The sequence below is a fragment of the Agelaius phoeniceus genome, chromosome 7 (genome assembly GCF_051311805.1).
Source record: "Agelaius phoeniceus isolate bAgePho1 chromosome 7, bAgePho1.hap1, whole genome shotgun sequence".
NCBI lineage: Eukaryota > Metazoa > Chordata > Aves > Passeriformes > Icteridae > Agelaius > Agelaius phoeniceus.
Window position 1 is genome coordinate 32474115 of NC_135271.1, and position 24345 is coordinate 32498459.

General features: G+C 37.9%; 1 protein-coding gene across 4 annotated transcripts; it reads left to right on the top strand.

The window, feature by feature from the left end:
• Positions 1 to 2870: 2870 nt before the first annotated feature.
• On the top strand, positions 2871 to 23886 carry GALNT3 (polypeptide N-acetylgalactosaminyltransferase 3). 4 transcript variants are annotated; one of them, XR_013183077.1, is made up of 11 exons: positions 2871 to 3401; positions 10447 to 11041; positions 12346 to 12518; positions 13680 to 13829; positions 14083 to 14317; positions 15052 to 15169; positions 15550 to 15750; positions 16835 to 16966; positions 17584 to 17685; positions 18074 to 18434; positions 20262 to 20388. XR_013183077.1 is itself a non-coding variant. In XM_054636117.2 (11 exons), the coding sequence occupies exons 2-11, from the start codon at positions 10533 to 10535 to the stop codon at positions 21040 to 21042; spliced, it is 1896 nt and encodes a 631-aa protein (XP_054492092.1). In that variant the 5' UTR covers positions 2873 to 3401; positions 10447 to 10532; the 3' UTR covers positions 21043 to 23886. The 4 variants fall into 4 exon arrangements, 3 of the variants coding, with proteins under 3 accessions (XP_077037578.1, XP_054492092.1, XP_077037577.1); XM_054636117.2 differs by lacking the exon at positions 18074 to 18434 and adding an exon at positions 20920 to 23886 and having other exon boundaries at positions 2873 to 3401; positions 20262 to 20414; XM_077181462.1 differs by lacking the exons at positions 2871 to 3401; positions 18074 to 18434 and adding exons at positions 3636 to 3840; positions 20920 to 23886 and having other exon boundaries at positions 20262 to 20414.
• Positions 23887 to 24345: the final 459 nt, after the last annotated feature.

The window sequence follows — 24345 nt, forward strand, 5'->3', positions numbered from 1 at the left end:
TGTAAAGTCACTTTCAGTTTGATTTTTGGGTTTCTTTATAGGAAAACTCAATGTTAAGGCTACCAAAGGGAGCCTGTTTGCTGTTGTATCTAATCTTGCTTATCAATAACTGGGTGCTGTATCTTGGGGAATTTTTAGCCTTGTTTTCTGAATGCATTGAGGTGCATCACTTAGACAATGATGCTGCCTGCTGGTGGTTGCTAGGTCCTGCATTCCAGTGACTTTGGAACTTTTGGTCAGCTAAACTAAAATGAATAGATGTGTCTCAGGACTATAACACTTCTGCAAGGTTTGTGTGGATATTAGAGTGGAGAAGAGACTCAAATAAGAGGCCTCTTCTTCCCTAGGGGTCCTTGAAATTTACAGTGTGGCTTTGTCCTTTCTGTTTGAGCACTATCAGTCAGTCTGTACATGACTGCCCCCTGCTTCTTTCCTGTAAGTTTGCAGCATGACAGAGCTCAGAGGAGGAAGATTTTAGTGTACTGGGGAAAAACTGATGGTATTGGAGTGGAGTGAGGAACATGGAAAGATCTGTAGAATGCTGAGGCTGGGGGAACTCTGACAGGTGGGATGTGGGGGCCAGTAGGTTATAAATAGGTCATAACCTATAAATAGGTTAAACTATGCTCGTTGGTGGGGATTTTTACTATTAAAAGAATAAGTACTTACTGAGGCAGCGTCCAGTAAAACAACATTTCTTTGTTCACAGCCTTATTCATGCAGGATCAGTGTGTTGTTACTTCCTGGATAGCATAGGAATAACATTTAGCTGAAGTTCAAAATAAAAATAGGTGCAAGATGTCTTCAAAAACGTCAAGATACCTGCATCTGATTTGCTTTTCTCATAAGATGGACATTAGCCTTTCATAAGGTGGGTGTGACAGATTAAGTCATGACAATGGTAACATAAAGAAATTAGTTGGTAGAAATTGAACTGAGACTTTAGGCTTTCTGTGGCTAACTTTTGGTGAAGAGTTTAATGTATACCCCGTGCAGGTAAGATTTCTGAATTCCCATTAGCCATCTAGGCACTGGTGTCTTTTTATATGTGAGGTTTTTAAAATAGGAGTACAAATGAGACATGCCTTTGGATTTAATTAAAAAAAAAAGGCTCTAAGTAGTCTTTCAGAAAAAAATCTTGCTTTAATATGATACCCTTTTGGTTTATGTAAGTTTTCCTGTTACCTCTCTGCTTGTACTGTTTCTTACTTTAAAAATGCATGTTGTGGTAGTTTGGTGGGGCATTTTAGCTCCTGAATAAGTGGGTTTGAATGGAACAGACTTCTGGGATGGAGGGGAGTCAGTAATGCTAATTTCAAAGCCCTGCACTCTTCAGTGTGATGTCGCTTAGCAACCCATCTTCCACTTTTGCCTTTGATGAATAAAAGAGGAGAGTGAAGCTGTGGGTTCTATTGATTCATTCACTGGAACTGAAAATCTAAGCATCTTGTAGCTATAGCTACATAAGCCATAGGTGTCTCTTCCTCTTCTCTCTTGTCCCCCTTTTCATCTGCAGGTACAGAATGCCTAGAATATCTTCTAAAGGAAAGGAAATGAATTTTGGTAACCCTGTGCTAAATACTATTTTCTGTTTTAATTTTCAACCATTTTTTTTAGATTTGTAGAATGCTAAAAAGATGGTCTAGGAAGTATCATTAGGCAAAAATAATTAGTATAAATAGCTAAAAATAACTAAACTAGTAAGATTCTTAACACAATAAGAGTGGAAGGAATTTGTAGGGGGTTTTTTCCCATTTCTGGACTAGGTTTGATTATCGCAAATAATTTCTCAAATATGGCTACAGTAATTTTTGAAAGGCTGTAGACTTCCTAAAATCAGACAGCTCTGGTTTAGTAACCTAAAATTTCATCTTTTTTTTCATTAAATGAGTGAGTAGTTTTATGAACATACTTAAACAGAGCTTATAATGTTAGACAATTTGCTGAAGATTTTCTTTGAAAGGTGATATTTCAGGAAAGTCTCAGTGGCTCCTCAGAAGTTGATGATAAAGAACTCATTAATGGGTTCCATATACAGTGCTGAACAGGGGAAAAATAGGAAAATAAGAAAATATTTCACTAGCAAGTACTTCTCCATCAGCTTATGACTATGCCACTTTTCAAAGATATTAACAGTGGTTTTGCTATCTAGCTTCATTTCCTCTGTGTTTTTACCTGTTGCTTCATCTTTCAGTGAAATTAGAACTCTGGTTTTTCCAACATTGACCTGCCATAAAATGTAAAGAATTGGACCATTACTGCAAAAATCTCATGCTTCTGTCTCTGCTAAAAGTTGTTGCTTTTATTAGTTGTTGCTTATTATGTGACATGGTACTTGCCAAAAGAGAACCTGTGTGAATGGTCTGTCTTGTTCTGAGGTGGGGTTTTCTTTGATATTCTTGATGGTTGGGGTTGGGTGTTAGGGTTTTTTAAGGAGTCAGTATGCCCTTTAGTGCAGGCTTTATTTTGGGAAAGGAGATTTTTTAAAAGTTCACTCTAGAAATTTGCCTTACTTGAATTTTGTGCTACAAAAGTTGAGCACTGGCTGTGTCTGTCTCACGTGCTGTAGTGCTTAGCACAGTTTAGGCATCAGCTGTCAAAGTCGTAAGGAAGGATTTTAACATTCTAGAAATACAGAACCTATGAATTGTGAGAGATTCTAGTCTGAAAATATATTAAGTGTTCCTGGGCAATATTAATCCCTAAAAGAACTGGCATCACCATTTTTGGCACTGCTGTGACACAAATAAGTACAAGTACTGCCAACTCCCCTTGTACTTGCTGAGCACGTTTAGATACCTGTGGTTCACCAGCTCATAGAAAAAAGTTCCGAAGTGCTGCTGTGAGAGGGTGATTGTGCTGCTGTTATTTGAGTGTACAAAGCAGGGGAGACTCTACACTGTTATGGGAGCACAAATATTACTTTGGGTTTTTTCTCCCCCACATCAAACCATGCTTCTGTGGAAAAGTGATTTTGTACTTATCTCTCTGAGAAAGTGCACTGTGAAGAGAGAGAGCCCGGTGTGCTATCCCTTCTCCCAGTCTGTGATCTCACCCTCAGAGGGATGTTGTGTTGTTTCCCAGCACTGGGAGCGCTTGGTCAATCCCACCTAGCACAGGGTGTCCCTTGGGTGGTAGAAGCGAGCCCCGCAGCGCTGCCGGGAGCGCGCACAGCCAGCCCCGTGTGCCGGGATGGGCTCCCCGGGCGCGTCCCCGGGGCCGCCTCGCGCACCTGGGCGCCAGGTGAGGGCGGGGCGCGGGCGCGCGGGCGCAGGCGCGGAGCCGGCCGCGCGCACCTGGCGGGCGCGGGGCGGAAGCCGCAGAGCCCGCCCGGCTCCGGCCTCCCGGGGCTCCGGTGCCGCTCGCTCGGCAGCGCCTTCGCCGTCCTCCCGCCGGACGAGGTGAGTGGGGGAGCCTCGGGAGGCACCGCGCGGCTCCGCTCCTCCTTGGCCTCTCCAGGGGCTGTGGTGGGCGGCGGGGCACCGTCCGGTGCCGCTTCTCCTCCGCTCGCCGCAGCCCGTTGCGGGCGCGCCCGGCGGGGCTCTGCAGGCGGGCGGGAGCCGTGAGGTCCGGGGGCGGTCCTGGGGGGGCCGCGGGGCCGCGGCTGCCCTGGGCCGGGGCTGCCCTGGGGGTCCCCCTCAGGCGGCCCTTGGCGCGCACGCCCCACGCGCGGTGCCCTCAGTCCCAGCGAGGCCGCCGGGGGCCTGCCCGGGATCGGGCCAGCCCAGCCCTGCGAGCTCCGCTCCGGGGGAACGCGGAGTGGGCGAGGAGCCCGGGCTGCCGCCTGTGCGGACACGGAGCTCCGGGAAGTGTCGGCCGGATGCACTGTCCAAACCGAAGGTATTGACCGAGGGAGGTGTCTCTGCCACGTACGGATCCCGCCCAAGGGTTTGCCCACAGTACCGCATTGATTCGGGACGGCAGGGTGGTACCAGTTGTGTACGCTGCCAGATAACTCTGGTCTATTTCATCCTATTCCGAGGGCTTTTAAAGAGTTACCGCATTGTCTGTCCCCTCCGGCAGTTTGTTAGTCTTCTGCACAGCAGGTGACTATACTTAAAACAATGTTTGCTTAGGTCTGGAAACTGACAGAAGAAGTGTACTTTAAATTTAGTAACCTCAGTGTCATGGTTTTTAAATTTTTTTAAACTTTGTGTAAAATATTCCTTTACAAAGAAGAATTTATTCATAAAAAATTTAGCTGGTTAAATAAAAAATCTTACTGGAAATACAAATATGTATGCATCTCAGTAGTGTTGTATATGTTAGTCTTCTGTAACAAAAAGACCTTTGTTTAAAAGATTATCAATTCTATTGATCAATTCAGTCTTGACTAAAGGCAGTTGTACACTGCTGAGCTGCCAGACTTAGAGCCTGAGACAAAGCAGCCAACTTACAGTGTTTGGTTTCCTTTTTTAGCCAGGTTTGCTCAATGGCCTGGTCAATTTGGCATCTGCTACTGTCATCTTGAGGCTTCTCAATAACAGAGCAAAGTAAAAATTAAGTTAGTTACGGAGAGCCTGACTTGCTATTTTTGTTGCACTGTGGGAAGGAGCAGAAGACCAGTTTTCCTCCTCGTAACTGCTATTGCCACTTAACTTGTCCCTTTTTTTGGGGTGGGGTGGGTGATACCAGAAGCAGCCCGGATATCTTGAGCCCTGTCAAAATAGGAACAAGGTATAATTGCCCTCTCTGTGCCATTTTCCCACTGTCTGTGGTTCTAGGTAACACACTGTGTTGCTTTGAGATCATTTTTTGCTTTGCCATGTTTGCTGCCTGCTTCGCCTGTTCGAAGAGCTGTTACCTAGTCCAAGGTTTTCCCTCTTTTGGAATCAATGTAGAGAATCATGCTCATGGTATGAAATGCTGATCAGTTGCCTGCCAACATGAGTTTCTAATTCGAATCTGCTCATTGTTGTGCCTGTCTTCTACAAGATCTGAGAGTGCCTCAAGTTTCTAAATTATAAAGTGCTAGATTTTTTTCAGTCATGTAAAGCATGGATTTATTCACTTACTGTCTGTCTTACTCTTGCCTGATTTTCCCTAAGACTCACTGAGATAATGTACCATAGGAAATAGTTCTGCTTACAGAGATCATATCACAAAACCACTGACAGTGATTCAGCAATTAAATTTTAGCATCAGTGACTAACTACAGTGGACTAACACAATTCAGCAGTGAAATGTGTCTGGAAAAGAGACATTGAAGTGGGAAGAGGAGGAAAGTGAAGACAGCTATTGAAGCTTCCAACAAAGATTAGTTTAGCAGTCAGTAACCCAGTAAATCTCCCATGAGAAAACTCTCTTTGCTTTACACCTATCACTTCAACAAAAGTTTAAGGCCAGTTAAAAAACTGTAATTTTACGACCTGCACTTGATACTTGGATGTTTTTGTTATCTTTGAAATGTTGCTACAATCAGGAAAACAAACAAAAGTCCCTAGTTATGGTCCAGACATTATCTTCTGGTGCTTAAATGAAAATGAGACACTAATCCTTCTAAGTTAAAACAGCACTTTACAGCTGCTATCATGCTCACTTTTCATCATGGCATCTTTAGGGACAATCTAAAATAATTTTAACAGAGGGCCAAAACAATCTGACCAAGGAAAAAAAGGAAAATACAGAGTTGAGTGAAATTTTAATTTGAGATAAGTGCATGTCATTTACATGTCTGTAAAAATAAGCCATAAATATTTTTATAATAATGGTTACTGTGTATTTTTACTATGCTATCAATTGTCAAAGGGAGCTGTCTGTCTCTGCGTGTCACATGCAGTGCTTGGCTGTAGAAAAGTGATAGTAGTGCTAATTTTGAAAGAGCACGTGAAAGTTTGAGTTTGAAGCACTTCCATCAGAATACATAGAAGGAGGTTTGGTGATGGTTTGTTTAGGGTTTTTCCTCATGTTTTTTTTTTTAATCTAAATGAAACTGCTGAAGGAGATACTTGACTAAGTTTTTACAGCAAGCTGTTCTGGGCTGCTGTTGCTCAGAACTTCCTCAGCTTCTTCAGCATGCTCCTCCAGAGGTACAGCTTCTCCTTTCTCTGTCATGATCAATGAGGCAGGTTACATCCAGTATTTGCTAGAATAACCTGTGCTCTTAATGTTTCTAAAATGAAGGCTCAGGAACTGAACACATGCAGAATTCCTTCAACAACTTTTTTTCAGGAATAGAACCACATTTCTACTGACTGAGCTTCAAAGAATGTACCCGGAGGAACAGCACCTGGGGTTTGTGAATTTCTTTTAGGTATGTGTACCCTATTAGGAGTGCATTCAGTAGGAACCGACTGAAACAGATAAGCAAGTGTGGAGATAGAAACTAAGCAGCCGATTCTGTTTCTCATTTTCATGTCTTTAGTCCTTAACTTCTGTACATTTCATTTGATCATTTGTTCCTTTATTTAAATCATGACCTAATATTCTTGTAAACAGTAGCACAGTTTACCAAACTTCAGCAACTTGTTTAATTATCCCAAATTTCTGAAGTGCTTCTGAATGGTTTTTATTCTATGAAGAATCTTCATATTCCATATAAAGCTAGACCTTTATGAAGGGTTCACTCTGAATTAGATGTTTCTTAGTCTGTCACCAAAGGCACTTATGTGATTGGATGTTCCTCTGAGAGGAACTTCTAGGAAGTGCAAACAGTTTTGATCAGTGATTTATTTTTTTATTTATTTGCCAACAGAAAAAAGCATCAATTTCCATGGTGGTAGAAGATGAAAATATCATTTACCAAACTGATTTTTTCAGTAACTAATGTTTTAGTAGCACCTACATTGATGCTCACGCAAAGAAAATAAAAAGCCCTGTTTAGAATTTTAGATTCAGAAATGCCAGTAGGGGAAGTAGCACTTCTTACAGTTAAATATCCTGAATATCTTTGTCAGACTTGCACTGATTTGGTGAGAGCAGTTGATCATCATTGTCAAGTTTGTTTGGTTTTTTCCCTATAGTATTTACTCAGTATTTTTATTCACACCCACCTTCTGATTAAGGGGACTCTTAAGGTTTGAGGAAGGGATTGTATGCTTTGATGACAAGTAGAAATAGACAAACTTTTTCTGAGACTGTGCTTCTCCAATTATAGAAGAATTTGATCAAGTTGAAACCAAGTTATGTAGTTAAGTGGTTTTGATTAGAATAATTCTGACCCATTGTTTCTAATTTTTCAGCTTTTTTTTTGTTTGGTTTTAGTATTTTTACTTACTCTTTTAGATGTTTATGTTCTGTAAGCAATATTGTCAGGAAACATTTGAAACCTGGTTGACATTCGGAAAGAAGAAAAGTAGATTTTAAAATACTTTTTGTAAAAACACAGAGGTCAAGTATATCTTTGATACTGACCCCAATGAATTTTGTCTTGCATGACTGGAAAGAATTTCTGCTGACTTGGGTTAATAATACTTTTACTTTTTTATAAAAGATTATTCTCTACAGTGTTGTTTAGATCAAGCTAACAAAAAAATCAGAGTTTTCTACTTGTTGGCTACATTAGCAAGGCTTTCTTGTAAGAGTTTTTGCAGACAGTCTGACATCAGAACCAGTGGGTGGCATAGTGTAACATAGACTGCATTGAATTCTCACACTGCCCATGTGATGTGGTTTGAAGTAGCGTGGCAGCTGCTTTTTGGCACTTTTAGAAGAATTTAGTAGGACATTTTAGTTTTCTGGTTATTTTCTTCCCCAAAAAAAAAAAAAAAATCCAACTTCAGATGTTTAGGGCTAGTTATTTCAAAACGCTGTAAGAATCCAGACTACTATTAGTGAAAATAACACTAATGAATAGAAGATTAAATGCTTTGCTAAACAGTCACCCCAGGGAGTTTAATCATGCCACATATTTCTTCATCATGTCCTGGAGGAGTGAATAGTAGCTTGGTCTGTGTTTGCTGACACATGGCTATGCCATGAAAATGTGAGAGGCATTTGTGGGGAATAAAGATTGTATTTCTGACTACAAAATTATCCTGGTAAAAACCCTAAGTAAAATACAGCTTTCATGGCAAAAGTTCTTGGGACAATGCAGCTTCTGTTCTGGAAACTGCTACTCTTTTGTGTGACAAAGAAGTCTTCTCTTATTGTAAGCAATATCCCTATCAGATATTTTGTCAACAATGCTACACTCAGCATTTGTCTATATCAAAAGATTTTGCTGTATGCTTGTGGCAATCAAGCCTCTGTCCACCTGGTGTTTGCTGCATATAATATTCCAGGACTGTCACTTGATCCTTTCTTAAAGAAACATCACTTGCACTTGTTTCTGTGTGTGGCCTGCTGGTAGAGTACTAATCCACACTGAAAGGGTTAAGTTGTGTTGCTGTCTTCCACAACCCACCTAACTCCAGGGCAGGTTCTTTTCTAGGGACAGGCACATTTCATACGAGTGTTGTGGCAGAATTCTTCACATGTCTCCTGTTTCTAATGCCTCTTATGGCATCATGTATCTCAAATATATGAATAGATAGATAGAAAGATAGAGGTATATATATGAAGATGCTTTCTTTCCATTTGAGGAAGATATATTTATATTGCTTATTGATTTCCAAGCTTTCAGATTTACTAGTATCTTATGTGCTTGTGCATGGTGTACTCAGAAACAGTAACGTGATTATTTTCTTTTTGATGGTGTTAGGAAATCATTCCTGGTTAGCAACCTGCAGAGGCTGTAGTCCCTGCAATGCTGAGTGCTGATCTGTACATATAGTTGGTGTTTTACGTTGTGTATTGCATTTTCATGGCAAGGTTAGGATGGCTGCACAGGTGGCCTCTGTGCTAAGAGACATGGAGCTGCCCCCCACCTCCAGTCTCATCCAGGGCTGAGCACAGCTGGTTCCAGCCAGCTGTAGAATAGACCCACTGTTGGCCAAAGCTGAGCCACCCAGTGTAGCAGGTGGTGCCTCTGTGATGAGGTATTTAAGAAAGGGTAAAAAATACTGCACAGCAGCTGTGAGAAAGAGGAGTGAGAAAAATGTGAGACTCTGCAGAACCCAAGGTCAGTGGAGAAGGAGGGGAGGAGGTATTCCAGGCACTGGAGCAGATATTCCCCCTGCAGCTCATGGAGCAGACTGTAGTGAAGAATTTCTCTGCAGCCCATGAAAGGACCACCCCAGAGGAGGAATCCACTCTGCAGCCTGTGCAGGACCCCAAGCCAGAGCAGGTGGATTCACCCTGAAGAAATCTATGGAGAGCCCATGCAGGAGCAAGATCCTGGCAGGAGCTGTGGCCCATGGATGGCCCGTGCTGGAGCAGTTTATGCTGAAGTACTGTACTGCACGGAGAGAACCTGTGCAGGAGCAGGGGAAAAGTGTGCAGAGGAAGCAGTGCTCAAGTCTTACAAGCTAACCACAGACCTTATTATTCATTCCTTCTGACCACTAGGCAGAAAGGAGAGAGAAGAATTGGGAATAAAGGAATGAAGCCAAGCCAGGGGAGGTAGCTTGAGCCTTTGTTTCTCACCATCCTACTTCATTTTTAATTGGCAGTAAATTCAAATTCATCATTACAAGTCTGTTTTCCCTGTGACAGTTACGGCAAGTGATCACAGTGTCCTTAGCTCAACCCATGTAAATTTCCATCTTATTTTGTCCCCACTGTCATGCTGAGGATGGAAAGCAAGAGAGTGGCTGGGTTGGTATCTGGCAGCCAGTCAAAATCAACCCACCAGACATTGTGAGAAAACAAGACATTTTTCAGTCTGGCAGTTTGGTAATTTGGTTGCAATCCTTTCATTGGGAAGAAAGTTTTTACTTGTAGTGTTCCATATAAAGGTATCAGTATTGTAGTTCAAATGTTTCAGCAGTAAGGAAAAATGGGAAAATAATACGTGACACAGAAGTGGACTGGTTTTTTTGGTTTGGTTTTTTTGAAATTTTGTGAGCTGAGAAGCATGGTTTTGGTACCTTTTAGTATGATCTAATGATTATATGTGAAAAAAATAATGGCAGAAACTTGAGAATTGTTGAAATAAGTTGATTGAAAAGTCTTTCCTATATTTTAATTCACTTTCCACATGGCTCTTTCTGACATGCAGCTTAAACTAATGTATTGATGCCACCTGTTCTTCTTCGGTCCCATCATTTAACTAAAATTCCTTGCTCTATAAGACTTTATTCTAATTTTAAACAAACCCCTTGGAAGCAAATAAACTTGAAGTAGTGGCACTATGTAGAAATAATGTTCTATTCTTGATGGTATGCCTGATTTCTGGTTCTTCTATATGTATTTAACAAATAAAACCCAAAGCAAAAAGCAGGGAAAGGGCATTATGGGCATCTTATAGATAGGTTTGATGTATCTTTAAGTGATACGAATGTTAGCTTGCATAACACTTGACTTTTGGGAGTTGTGAATTAATTCCTTCCCATTAATTTCTTACGGCTTTACATAGTTTAATATACTGATGATGTCTCAATTAATACTGTTTGCTTTAATTTACAGGTGTTATAATTTCAAGAAATGCTGTGCCATATTTGAAGAACAACACTCACAGAAACTTCTGCTGTGTGAAAATTTTTAAAACTAGAATGGCCTTGAAAAAGACACCTAAACTATTTAAGACATTTTTTCACTGGAAACTTTGGAAGTTTAGCATTATTGTATTTGTCTTTCTGGTATTTTTATTTTTATTACAAAGAGAAGTGGGTGTTCAAGATTTTAAGGATGAAGCAGGGATTGAGCCAGTTGTTGGAAAGAAAAGTCACGTGTTAGGTCTTGTGTTAAACGCTATGAACAATATCAAAGGTGCAAAGCCAAAAATGCAGATAAAAGCACCCATTAGGCAAACTAAGGTTCCTGGACAAAGACACTGCTTGCCAGGGCACTATACTCCAGTGGAACTGAAACCCTTTCTAGATCGGCCCCTTCAAGATCCTAATGCTCCTGGAGCTTCTGGCAAAGCATTTAAAACCATCAACTTAAGTTCAGAAGAACAGAAAGAAAAACAGGCTGGAGAAGAGAAACACTGTTTTAATGCATTTGCAAGTGATAGGATTTCTTTACACCGAGATCTTGGACCAGACACTCGACCTCCTGAGTAAGTTGAAATGTGTATGTCCTGATCGTTGAAAAACTTCTCAGAAATTCAGCCTGTAAAGTGATTTGAGTTCAGCAGTGGGTGATACTTTAGGAAAGTCTCCTAGCTATACATAATGATTGGCTGTACATAGTGATCCACAGTGCCAAAGCCAAGAATGTTTAGAAAAGCTCACTTCTTTCATGGTTTTGAATTCAAAGTAACCATATTTAAATAAGGTGTTCTGATTTTGCCTTTAAGGCTAAAATTTCTGAGTAACTTTCAGGAAGCCTGCTTAGTTTTACTTAGAATAAAACTAAAAATGTGGTTTCAACATTTTTCCAATTAAAACACCACCGCCCATTTTTTTACCATTCAGTGTTAATATAACTACATAATTTAATTTAATAAATTAGGAATTTAGGCATAATTTAATAAATTTGGATTTGTAAACTGTTGAACAAGGGAATGGAAGATCTCAGCAGCAATCTTATAGTATTGAAGAATTTTTTAAATGTAGACTGCAGGACTTGGGAGAGTGGGTTTTAGTAACAAGCAGTCTCTCTCAGTGTCAGATGAAATGTTGTCAGCCATCTGTGCCAGAAGTGGCTGAACTTACTGAGCTGCTGCTGATACACACTGCAGCTCACCATAACCTCTCCTAGAGCATAACTGGGGAGGCAATGACTCCGGTTATTACCTTGGGGTGCCCTCCAGGCTCTAAAGCTGACAGGCCATAAACATTAAGTGTGCAACTTAGGAATACAGAATTGTCATCTTTTCATTGGATCGAAAGTGATGTTTGGGATATGTCAGTCTTGAAAAACTATGGGCTTAAACTTGTATCCCTTGAATGGGACATGCTGCCCTAAGCCTTACATAGCACTTCTACAGAGCTTTGAAATTTGAATTAGATAGGTTATATTTTCCTTACAAACTCTGATTTTTTTCTAATAAATATTCTTCTTTGTATTCTTAGGTTTCAGCAATAATAGTGACTTTTGAGTTAGCTCAGTCAGTACCTGCTGTTTTCAAGAAAATAATATTTTTTTCCTAAAGAAGGCCTGGGTGTTATATGAAATATACTCAAATGTGTGTGAGACAGAAGCAAAGCTAAGTTATTCAATTCTCAGTCATGATATTAAAAAAATATTCTGCTTCAGTTGAAGTACTTACCTTTACACTCCAAAGCTAGGATAGAAAGCAGAAAAGCAGAGCTATGTAATGTCCATAATTACAAAGTTTTGTACTAGAAAGAAAAGTTTAAGAGTTTGAGTAAGAAATTGTTGTCCATTTTGTTACCCCTGACACTTTCTAATTTGTAGATGTATTGAACAAAAGTTTAAGCGCTGCCCACCGTTGCCAACCACAAGCATTATCATCGTTTTCCATAATGAAGCGTGGTCAACTCTGCTCAGAACTGTCCACAGTGTGATGTACACATCTCCTGCCATACTGCTGAAAGAGATTATTTTGGTGGATGATGCCAGTGTAGATGGTAAGAAGTCTTCCTGCTTTTGTTTTTAATTGAAAAGGTTACCCTTGCAGATAAATTGGCTAAGGTCTCTTTCCCACTATTGACATTTATAACAGTATTTGAAGTGGTTTTGTTTCTTTCTTTTTTTTTTAATATAAAATAGCCCTTCTCCATCATTTTTCCATAAGGTAGTTAAATATGAAATTCCTGTGCTCTAAAAGATTTTTAAACCCACTTTCTTTTTTTTCCAGTTCTGATTTACCTGCATAACTGCTTTCATGACAAGTAGCTTTGTAATTTTTGTTTCAAACCAATTGCAATTTGTAGAACAAAGTATCCAAGTATAAATTGGCCAGACTTGTAGAAATTTGCATTTTATCACAGTGGTTGTCTTTAGGCAAATAAAATTCATTGATATGAAGGCCACTTTCTTTATTAGAAAGCAAAATTATTTAATGGCAACATAATCTTCAACAGTCAAGCTGAGTCTCAAAAATAATTATATAAATTCTTAGTGTATACACAATGTAAGTTTTGTATGCTTAGCTTTAGATAAATGTGTTTATACATACTTCTACTAATGTATTTGCACCTTTTTGCAAGTCTGCATTGAGTATATTGAAACACTTGGATGTGAAGCGTGTTCAGTAGTACAGGATAATACTTAGAATGGGCAGAATAAAAAAGATGATGTGGGATGTTTCATGAGAGACATAGGTTTCTTTCTCAAAATCTGAACATTTAAATAGTTTTCTATATGGCTTCTGTTGCTGTTGTAAATACTGTAGCCTTTGAAACCTGTGTAAATGTGCCATCATTAAGGAAAGAATTTGCATGTGCTGCAGATAACGTAAGGGTGAGATCCATTTACTATGAAACTGGAATTGGTATTCAGATGGTTGACACTGCAGCAGAGATGTACTAGCACGTCCTTTCTTGTTTAGAATTATTTTAATGTTCCATCTCCTGTTCTCTGCTGGTTACCTCTTCCTACACCCCTACCCCCAAAATATACTCAGCCCCTAAAAATAACCTTCAGCAGATAGGAATTTTTATGGCTTTGGTGTTGAGATAATTTCTGGGGTAAGTGTGAGTTGTTTATCTTGTTCACTTAATAGTGGAACATTTTGGGCAGTGTTATGTGTATACACTGAATATCCTGACACTGATTTCTCTTTCTAGAGTACCTGCATGATAAACTAGATGAATATGTGAAACAGTTTCAAATAGTTAAAGTAGTCCGTCAGAAGGAAAGAAAAGGTCTGATCACTGCACGGTTGTTGGGAGCTTCAGTAGCAACAGGAGAGACCCTTACCTTCCTGGATGCTCATTGTAAGTGTAACCTGTAAATATGCCAGGTCAGGCTTATAATGCTGTTGTCTTTAATTTATTGTTGCAGACGTTTTATTGATTATAAATGTTAGCAATATATATCACCTTTCCTATTGCTATTTTATATTATTGAAAGTATAATTAGCAATGCTTTTTAAAAATAGTCCATATTGGCTTGCTGGACATGTTAAAATATACCCTGTGTAGTACTTTCTAGCCAAGCAAAAATTCAGTGTTCCCATTTTCTCCACAGGTGAATGCTTTTATGGCTGGTTAGAGCCATTATTGGCAAGAATTGCTGAGAATCCTGTTGCTGTTGTAAGCCCTGACATTGCTTCTATTGATCTCAATACCTTTGAATTCAGTAAACCATCTCCTTATGGGCATAGCCACAACAGAGGAAATTTTGATTGGAGTTTGTCATTTGGATGGGAGTCTCTTCCTAAACATGAGAATAAAAGAAGAAAGGATGAAACCTATCCAATTAGGTAAATTTAATTTGAATACTGTTTTAGTCCTTCTGTCTTCACAGAGTTTATCTTGTGAACAATAGTTTGTAAATAAATTAGCTCTTCTGATGAGTATAATCAGACATCTTAGCATCTTAGATGTTTTTTGTAATACTTTCTTTGTGAACCACATTTTAAAGCATTCATAAAAATATAGCCTCATCAAGATAGTAATTGCTCTGCATTACTTCTTCTACATACAGTGGAAATTACCTGTATTCCTAGGGGGGAGGTGCAGAAGAGGATTATACACAGTTATTTTCAGAGACAGTACAATGATTCTGTCTCCTCATTCACTTTACTGGAAAGAATGACAAAAAGGGTCAGAGCACCCAAATACCAGGCTGATAACACCTGTAGTGATTTGATGATAATTGTACCTGCTTTGTCCACAGACAGCTTACTGGTCTGTAGGAGTTGTACTTTTGCTCGATTTCCTCTGTACAGAGAAAATTTGTTTGTTTTCCTGATGCTTTCTTTTATGCCAGCAGTTTTTAGCCTGAACAAGTTCTTAATAAATGGCAATAAGATGTCAAATGAGACTCTGTGTGAACATACTTAAGTGCTAGAAGTACTATCTATGCCAGGAATGTGCATCACTGTAGTGAAATACTAACAAGTGCATGGAAAATTCCTAGAACAGTTGCACCATGATTTTACATCTATATTTAAAAAACCATTCTGTCTTTCTCAGTAAAATTTTGTTTTTGCAGAACACCTACTTTTGCTGGAGGTCTCTTTTCAATATCAAAAGACTACTTTGAACACATTGGAAGCTATGATGAAGAAATGGAAATATGGGGAGGTGAAAATATAGAAATGTCTTTCAGAGTAAGTTTAGCTCCGTAATTAGCAATTGCCTCTATGTTGACAGTGTACAGGGGATTTGAGAATAAATTAGTATTAGATACTGACTCCTCTGCTCAATCAGCCAACTAGGACAAGGAAAATTGAATTACTAATTACCTATTAAATAAAATGCAAACATGCTCACTAAGCTGCTTTTAATTTTTTTTAAATGCTTTTAGGGTTGCTATCTGAAATGTGTGTTTTCAGAGCTTATATGATTAGGAAATTCACTGATGGTATGCCTGATATATGTACTCTTGCTAGTGGTTTGATGTGTTCTGGCAAACAATAGTATTACTGAATTTTTTTCCACTCCCTGAATTCAAATTGCAGCGTACTTACACACTAAATGTTATTATTAGGTATGGCAATGTGGTGGACAGTTGGAGATCATGCCTTGCTCTGTTGTTGGCCATGTCTTTCGCAGCAAGAGTCCCCATACTTTCCCAAAAGGTACTCAGGTGATCACACGCAACCAAGTTCGCCTTGCAGAAGTGTGGATGGATGAATATAAAGAAATATTTTACCGAAGAAACACAGAGGCAGCAAAAATTGTGAAACAAGTAGGTGGTGGTGGTGGTATTAGAAATCACACTTGCTGCGGTGAAAGTTTTGGTGAGCAAAAGTTATTTATTGACAAAGTATGTAAGGATTCTAGATATTTTAATGAAAAGACTGTTTAGTTTGCTTAATGCTGCAGCCCCAACAAACATGAAGAAACCTAAAGCGTTTGGGTGATGAATGTTGATTTTGTATGATGAGGTTTTTTTTATTAGTGTTTTTCTTCATACATTCTCCTGGGTTGTTTGCATTGTGCAGGTACAGGAACTACCAGAAGAACACGAGAAAAACTAATGGGTGTAGACAATGTAAACTAATTTATTTTCTGGAGTGAGAAAAATGTCTTGTTAGTTTCAAGTTGCTTAGTATTCTTACTGAAAAAGCAGGTTTTGTGGTTCTTTAGCAGCAGAATAAAAGTTACTTGATGATGGACAACCATCCTGTCTCTATCTGCTTAAAAAGTCAGTTATTTTCAAGTAAATAAATATTTGGGGTTGAGGTTGGGTGTTGGGTTATTTATTTTGTAAGTTTTCTGCCAAGCTAGAATCTAGTTTTCTTTTGGAAGTTGTTTTTCCCCCTTCACTTGATAAATTTTTATGACTGTTGTATCACTGAAAGCGTTACATTTCCTAGGCATGTCCAGCAGCTAAACAACTGAATTTTGTTTGGGAGATTCTACATTGTACTGGATATTATGCTAATTATTTTATTAATCCAGTTTGTTGTTTCAGCTTACACTTTTAGTGAGATCAGATGGCTTTATGGCTGTAATCATTATGTTCTTACTTGCACTTTCCCACTTCATGGCACTGTTAAAACTTTCTTGGGACTAAAGATACTTCTATGTTTTCCATCTTGCAATGTATTTTTCTTGCAAGTGCTTTGAAATGCTGCAGGCGGGATGTCAGTGGTGTTATGACACTGAAAGACAGCAGTAACTATAGTAGTACAGCATTAACAAGAAAAAAATCCACAAATGAAGCTTAAAACTTGCCTAGTACTACACAGAATATCATAGCTTTATTTGTGCAAAATGAATGTTAATATATTTATATTCCATCTTCTTTACCTCCTTTCCTCAAACAGAAAACATTTGGAGACATATCAAAAAGAATTGCTTTAAGGCAGCGCCTGCAGTGTAAAAATTTTACCTGGTACCTCACTAATGTTTATCCAGAAGCATATGTGCCAGACCTGAATCCTTTGTTTTCTGGATATGTAAGTTTAATTTTAATTATTTCCTATATTACTCAAAGTCCAGGAAGTTTGCTAATCTCTCGTACTACTTTAGCCACAGCTTTTAGACTTTAGCTATCTTCAACTGCTCTAGGGTTTTCTGTCACTACTCTGGACAAAGAATCTCTTCTGCATTCCTTTTATAGCTTTGTCAATAGCTGTGCCATTTTCATTTTTCATTTATGTCAAACATCATTTTCCCTGCCAAATAACTTTAGACATTGCATTGCTATAACAAAGTAATAGCTCTTAGCTTGAGGTGAACATGAATTTTTAGCATGTATTTACAAATAAAACTTTCTCTTCCTCCTGTTTTAAATATTTTATGTGTATCTGTTCAACCTGTGATTTGAATCACAGTAACATTGTACAGAGCAGGCTAATAAATAACTCCATGTGTGACGGTAGTTACTAGGCTTTTAGTTAGAAAAGATTACCTGAGGAAATAGGATTTTTAGATTTGAGTATAGCAGAAAGTAAAAAGGAACAAACAGCTGTAATTGTTGTTAAACTAAAGGTGACTTTTGTCTCTGTCTGAGACAGTTTGAGTTTCTGTCATTCCACTGAGCTTTTTTATCCTGACAAAACCCTTTCTTTAGTTAAAAAATATAGGTAACCGCATGTGTCTGGATGTTGGTGAAAATAACCATGGTGGCAAACCACTGATTATGTATTCTTGTCATGGACTTGGAGGAAACCAGGTAAAATATTTAATACCTGATTTTTATTCTTTCATCTGTTGCAGCTTTTCTGTATAAAAACTTTAAATTAATTTTAGAGAAATTGACTAATTTTTAATCTGCAATTTCTCTCTCCTTATCTCTTTTTTCCTTTATTTTCTTTAACAGTTAATTCCTATATATATATTTAAAGAAAAATTCCATACCACTCTTCATGTCATGTCCTGTTTCTAATGTTTTAACTTCAATATACAAATTCAGATTTCAAACACACTTGCACTGCTTCACTTGCCTTCTCTTTTCTGTGCAAAACCTTTTCATGCCACCCTTACTCCTGTCTTATAAGTGTTGTCTTCTTAATTCTTCCTTTCCTTATGCTTCCTCCTATTGCTTCTTTCTCTGTCACCAGGACTCGCAGTGTCAAGGAAGATGTTGGTTGGAATCCAGCCACTGGGAGACCAAGTGTCCAGGCCTGAGCCACCTTCCCTATCACGCTTGCAGCCTCACAGTGTGAGGTCCAAGTGGCCTATCCTGTGCTGGCTAATGCAAATGAATAATATGATTCCATTTGTTCAAGAGGAGCTCTCTTGGGTCCATGGCTCTTGGAGGCAGCCATGCTGCTCTGTTCCTTCTACAGTATGACTTGCCATAGATGTCAGATATTGAATCGTTCCATCATTACTGTAATACTAACAAAAAGAACATCTCCTTCCCTGCCCAGAAATGCACACTTCTCTGTTGCTTTTAAAAGTGATCCTTAATAATTAGAGGTCAGCAAAGGTCTAAAATTTTTTATTAAAATATAATTGTTATCTTATGGGAGGGAGGGTGTTAATAGTTTTCTTTTTCAATCTTAAAAGACATCCATTGATGGCACTGTGAAAATTGAGACACATAATCCTAGTCAGGTGATACCTTCTTACTAATCATTTTTTGTGAGACATAGCATGCTGTCTAGATTAAGAAGTACCCTATTATGTTAGCTTCTTACAGGATTGAATTTGGGGTTTTATTTGATTGTGGATTAATACTATTAGCCTTTTCACATTGTCACAGTCATTAATTTGGGAACACTGTAGAAACACATTGTATTAAGAGATCTGCTGTATGTTTCTATTGTTCTCTTAAGTTATCTTGGGTTATACTAAAATTCTATTCTTTCAAGTGTTATGTTTTTTGTTTTCCCTCCTGCTACAAAATAACAGTCTGAATCCTTTTAAATGCCAGCCTTCAGAGAACTGATTTTGCTGATAATGCTTAAGACATGCATATTTGCTTACTTGACCCTTCTCATTACAATGCTCTGTTTTCAGTTTCCTTTATTCTTTACCAGACTTTCAGCAGTGTAGGCTGATTATTTCCCATGCTGTCATCTTCATCCATATATTTAAAATGGGAATATAAAAGAGAACCTAGTTTTCAGAATTGTACATCAGTTGTGTATTATTCTTCCTTGTTAGAATACTGGAGGCTGGAAACATGCCCATCTCAGTATCCAAAATTAATAAAGTTCTAAACATAGCTTTCAAGTCATTATTTTCAGGGCTTGCAGAGATGTTGAAGTTCCAAAAATAAAAGGACAGATGAAGTCAGATTACCAAATAAAGAGTAAATTACTATGTCTGAGAGCTAAATGACTAAACAGGTCACTCCTTCACTACCTGTTTTGAGGACTAATGTTGGTCCTAGAGTCTGCTTGTTCCTCAGTGCTGTTCCCATGGTTTCCAGGGTAGTGAGGAGATGATTGCTGACCACTGGAAAATGGAAAGCCAAGGGGGGTAACTGAGTCTGGCCTTAATATTCAAAGGAAAAATATGATGAAGGTGGCTGACATCCAGAGGCAAGAAACAGTAGCAGTGAGATGTAATGTTGGGGACTCTGCTGGTAAATGTGGGAAAAAAGGAAGAGACCTGATGTTAAGTTAGGGCTGAAGGGGTAAAAGGACAGCTCTGTCTGTAACTTTTAGAAGTAAATCCCTGTTAGGATCAGAATTATAGCTGAACCTTAGGAGTACTCTGTTGTCAGGAAATGAGCTCACAAAATACATGCTTATAATTTTCTAATGGTTACCTCACAAGAGGCTATAACAGCATCCTACTGTTCACATTTATTGTTTAGATCAAGCAGCAAAAGTTGGCATACAGCAATCAGCATTGTTTCATGTGACAACTTTTCTTTTTGGTTGCTCTAAGAAAAATGAAAATCTAGCAACAGAAGTGAATACAGATTTTTAGTTAAAAAATGCCAAAATTTAAGTTATCTTAAACTATATCTACTCTTCAGTTTGTCTCTGAATTATATATGGTCTGTGTGGGAGTGAGATTTTACATCATAGTACACATGCAGCAAATGTTATTTCCTATTTACACATACAAGTATAAATTAGTATCGGATTACTACTAAAAACTGCTTTTAGTTCTGTAAACACTTTTGAAGTGTCTGTGCTAAAAATCAGAGGAATTATTCTGTAGTCTCAAATTTTTGAATAAGGAAAGAAATTTATTACTTTCTGTATGGGACTTTGAAAGGCTTAATTTAGTTTAATACTTTTCTTTGTGTTTGTTTACCAAAATTTTCTTTTAAAACTATTTTAATAGTACTTTGAATATTCTGCACACCACGAAATTCGCCATAACATTCAGAAGGAGCTTTGTCTGCATGCTTCCAAGGGACCTGTGCAGCTTCGTGAGTGCACTTACAAAGGCCAGAAAACCTTTGCTGTTGGGGAGGAGCAGTGGCTGCACCAGAAGGTACATATCCTGTGCAGTGAGATAGCATTTTTATTAGTTAATTTTGGATTTTCAATAAAAGCAAAAATGCCAACAAGCAAAAACTCTGAAGCCAAAAAATGTAAGTTTAGTTTTGGCAGGAAAATGGACATAATTTCAGCTTTTCAGTTGCAGATCAAAACTTCATGTCACTAGTAGGAATGTCACTTAAAAAACCAGTTGATATCCTTTTAGTGTGTTTGTCTAGACATCTAGACATCCACCTGGAAGTCAATTCAGATGCTTTGTATATTTTGTACATCTGTATATTCAGATGTTTTTAAAATATTCAGATGTTTTAAAAATATTTTACAAAATTTTCCTAACAAAGCAAGTTGGCACTTACATAGTACCTGTGTATTTTCTAGCCCCCTCTACAACACCTGTATGAGCTTACTCTTTAGCACCCAGCTTGGGGGAAGAACTGTGGGGGGAACTAGCATGTTCATTGTTTGTTCACTTTTCTTCCTTTTTTTCCTCACTTTAGGATCAAACTCTGTACAATGAAGCACTACATATGTGCCTTACAGGAAATGGAGAGCATCCGAGTTTGGCATCCTGTAATCCATTAGACCCCTTCCAGAAGTGGATCTTTGGCCAGAACGATTAATATTTGATATTATTGGCCACAAGCATTTTATTAAAAGAAAAGAACCATTCTGAACTGTGATGATATGCATATACTGGATTTTTTCATGATAGTTTAAATGCAAAATGTTTAAACAGTTTCTTTTCCCTCTTAAGTTGGATATAAAATGCATCATAAGAGATTCCCTGGGAGTCTGGTATACCAAAGATCATTGGGATCCTGGTTGTATTTTGTTTACAATATTTCTATGATAAGACTTTATATGTTGACCACTGATTTATGGCTCCTATTAGGTCTCTTATCTTAGGGGCCATATGTGGGGGGGTTATTTTGACATACTGTAAGTACTTCTGAAGAAGACTAATTTACTCTGTAGTGTCGTGAGAAATTATTGTCTGCTGTCTAAAACCCAATACACTTTATATGTATGTTTTTATGCTCAAATGGCTGACTTTATTTTTTTTATAATTTACCTTACTCGGTGCAACTTTCTCAATATTTTTTTAGTCTCTTCACTTAAAAAATTAGATCATCAGGTCAAAGCCAAATAGGATACCGCATTGTGCTCAGCTTCTAGGAACTCAGTTGTTTTTTAGAAGAAAAAAGTAATTTCACTGAAATATGTATATATGATTATTTTAATGGAAAATCTGCTTATTTTGATACTAATCTTTTGTTTAGCCAAAACTTCTTGTATAATTTTTTTTTATTTTTCATGCACTTAAAATTTTATTATAAAGTTTTATTGTAGTAGGCTCTTGAGCTGCTTAACATTTACACATTTTTTCAGTATTCTATTCATTATTACTTTTAAATTACATGTTATCTAGTAAACTTCTGCTCCTACCTTCTAATGTTTTATGCAATATTTACCTCAGAGGTTTCTAATGTTATCCATATGCAATTTCTTGTGCCAACACTTGCATATTATTATTTTTTTTGTTTCTGTTTCCTGTTACAAAGGACTGATCTCAGATTTATCTGTATGAATGACACCTTGGCCTTCCTAACTATTCTGCTAATAGAAAATAATATAGCAAATAGAAATTCTGTATTATAGAAAATAATATAGAATCATCAAATATATAATCTTTTTTTTTTAATTTATAAAGTGGAGACAAAAGTATTTAGCTGCATGATCAAATATAAAGCTGAGAATAGATTTGAAGGAGTGGGTATTAAAGGCTTAATAGGACAAGAATACACTAATAATAAATCTGTTCTTTTGTCCTACTAAGTAAGTAATATCATTACAGATAAATGCTAACTTAAGTCTAGTGGGTGAATTGTTGATGACGTGGGATTTTTTTACTTCTGTGGTGGGGAGGGAGCCTGTTCATGATTTAATGGTACCTAATGAGTTCAGTTTCCGAATAAAAGCACGAAAAATTCTTTTCAGTACTTATAAGTCATCTAAAAGACAAAAAAGTGTATAAGCAAGGACCAGTGATAATTTGCCAGAAGCTTTAATGCTAAGTTATTTTTCAGGCTTGATAATGCCTTTGAGTTGTGTCTCAGCTTTTGTAAGGCTTTTGGAGACACCTGCTAAGAGTATCCCAGGAAATTTAAGCTGTACAACTTAAAATAATTTGATACAGAGTGAACAGAAATTGTTGAAAAGACTGTACCAGGAAGGGTTATTTATGCCACTGAAACTGGAAGGTTGTGTAGAACAACACTGAACAAAGATCTGCCTGCATCCTCTGATAAATATTTTACTTTGGTAATGGAATGTAAAGTATTATTCCTTTTGCAGATCAAACCAATATTTGAAGGCCAATACACACACTTGATAAAATGGGGGAGGTGAGGAAAAATATAACACGGGTCAATGAGAAAATTGTGGAATATGAATAGAGGATGGGCGATTACCCAGAGAGCAACTGTGTTGAACCTTTGGTATGGAATGGAAACTCAGTGTCTGAGGAACCTGTTCTAGGAGATATTTGGTGTACCAGTTTAAAAGTTCTTGTTCATTTACTTCTCAGTTCATGTTATAGAGAAAATGCATTATTTTTAATATCACTAAAGGATCATTTCTTCATGCGACCTGTTTCTCTTAGAAGCTTGTCATATTGGGATGTGCACATATGAAACATCATTTATCTACACATCATCCGTTGGGTTTTTGCCATTTGTTTGTGTTTGTGGTTTTTTTTAAGAGCTAACATTTCAAACCAGGGTAGAACTTCAATTGCAAGGAAACGAGTGTTCTGTTGCACTTGGAAGTAGGAACTTCTCCCTAAGCAATGCTAGAGAAGCTCCACTTTGTATTTTTTGGATTTTTTGCAGGTATAGCAATATATGTAGGGGTTTTTTGCAGAGATTAGGTATAGCAATTCACCTAGTTATTATATTTTGTATTTAGTTCTAGGTATAGAAAGGGAAATTAATTCTGTGATTTTAAAATGGTCTTTTAAAGATTTTCCTTTCATTTTTTGAGACTTCTTTTCTGGTCTAACATAGGTCACTAGTACAAAATACATATTATATATAGTATTTTTTTATTGTATGTTAACTATCATAGTTAACTATCATAGTTCCTTAAATTGTGACATTTTAGTCTGTATTTTGCAGTACCTAGTACACCAGTTGTCTTGGGCTCTCTACAACCTACCAGAAAAGAGGGAAGCAGATCTATAAGTAAAGGAACATTTTAAATGACTTTTTTTGTTCTGTTCTGTTTGAAGATGTGAAATTAACTTTTAGGTCACAGTGACTATTACACTTCCAAATATTTGTGTGTGTGTGTGTGTGTACACACATATATAGGCATCACCAATAAGAGATCTGTAAATGTGACTAGAGGTTTAGGAAGTTGGATTTTGGGTTTGGTTTTTTTTCGCTAATAAAAAAGCAGCATTATCTTCTGGCTGTTGATAATGTTCTCTTGAAAATGGCTAATAGTTTTTAATAATTAGAAAGGCTTGCTGAACAGGAGTTTATTGCAGGGGGTGCTCTGTCTCTTTTATGTCTTTTGGAGTTTTTAAGTCAGGTGTCTTTCAGTAACGTTATAATGCCCTTCTCTGCCCCTATGAAGGGACAAAGGTGAATAGTATTCCATATACAGCATGTAAAAATTGGTACTTCCATCAGATGGATGTATAAACTGCTGAAGGTCACTGGAACAGCTGTCATAACCTCCATCTCACTGTGCTCTCTTACACATCCAGAGAGTAATCCCAAGTGCTGAAGAAGGCTTGACTTCAGACCAGGCCAGTTGAGCCACGCTCCCAGCAGGACGAAGCAGGTCCAAAACCTTTTGGGACTTTAGGGGCAGTGGCTCTGGGTGCCACTGCCTGTGAACAAGAGGTACTGGTTGGT

Bases quoted from the DNA above. Each gene is read 5' to 3' on its own strand.
- GALNT3 (XM_054636117.2), top strand. From the start codon at position 10,533: ATGGCCTTGAAAAAGACACCTAAACTATTTAAGACATTTTTTCACTGG. The intron at 16,967-17,583 runs GTAAGTTTAATT...CCCTTTCTTTAG, and splicing joins ATCCTTTGTTTTCTGGATAT to TTAAAAAATATAGGTAACCG. The intron at 17,686-20,261 runs GTAAAATATTTA...CTATTTTAATAG, and splicing joins ATGGACTTGGAGGAAACCAG to TACTTTGAATATTCTGCACA.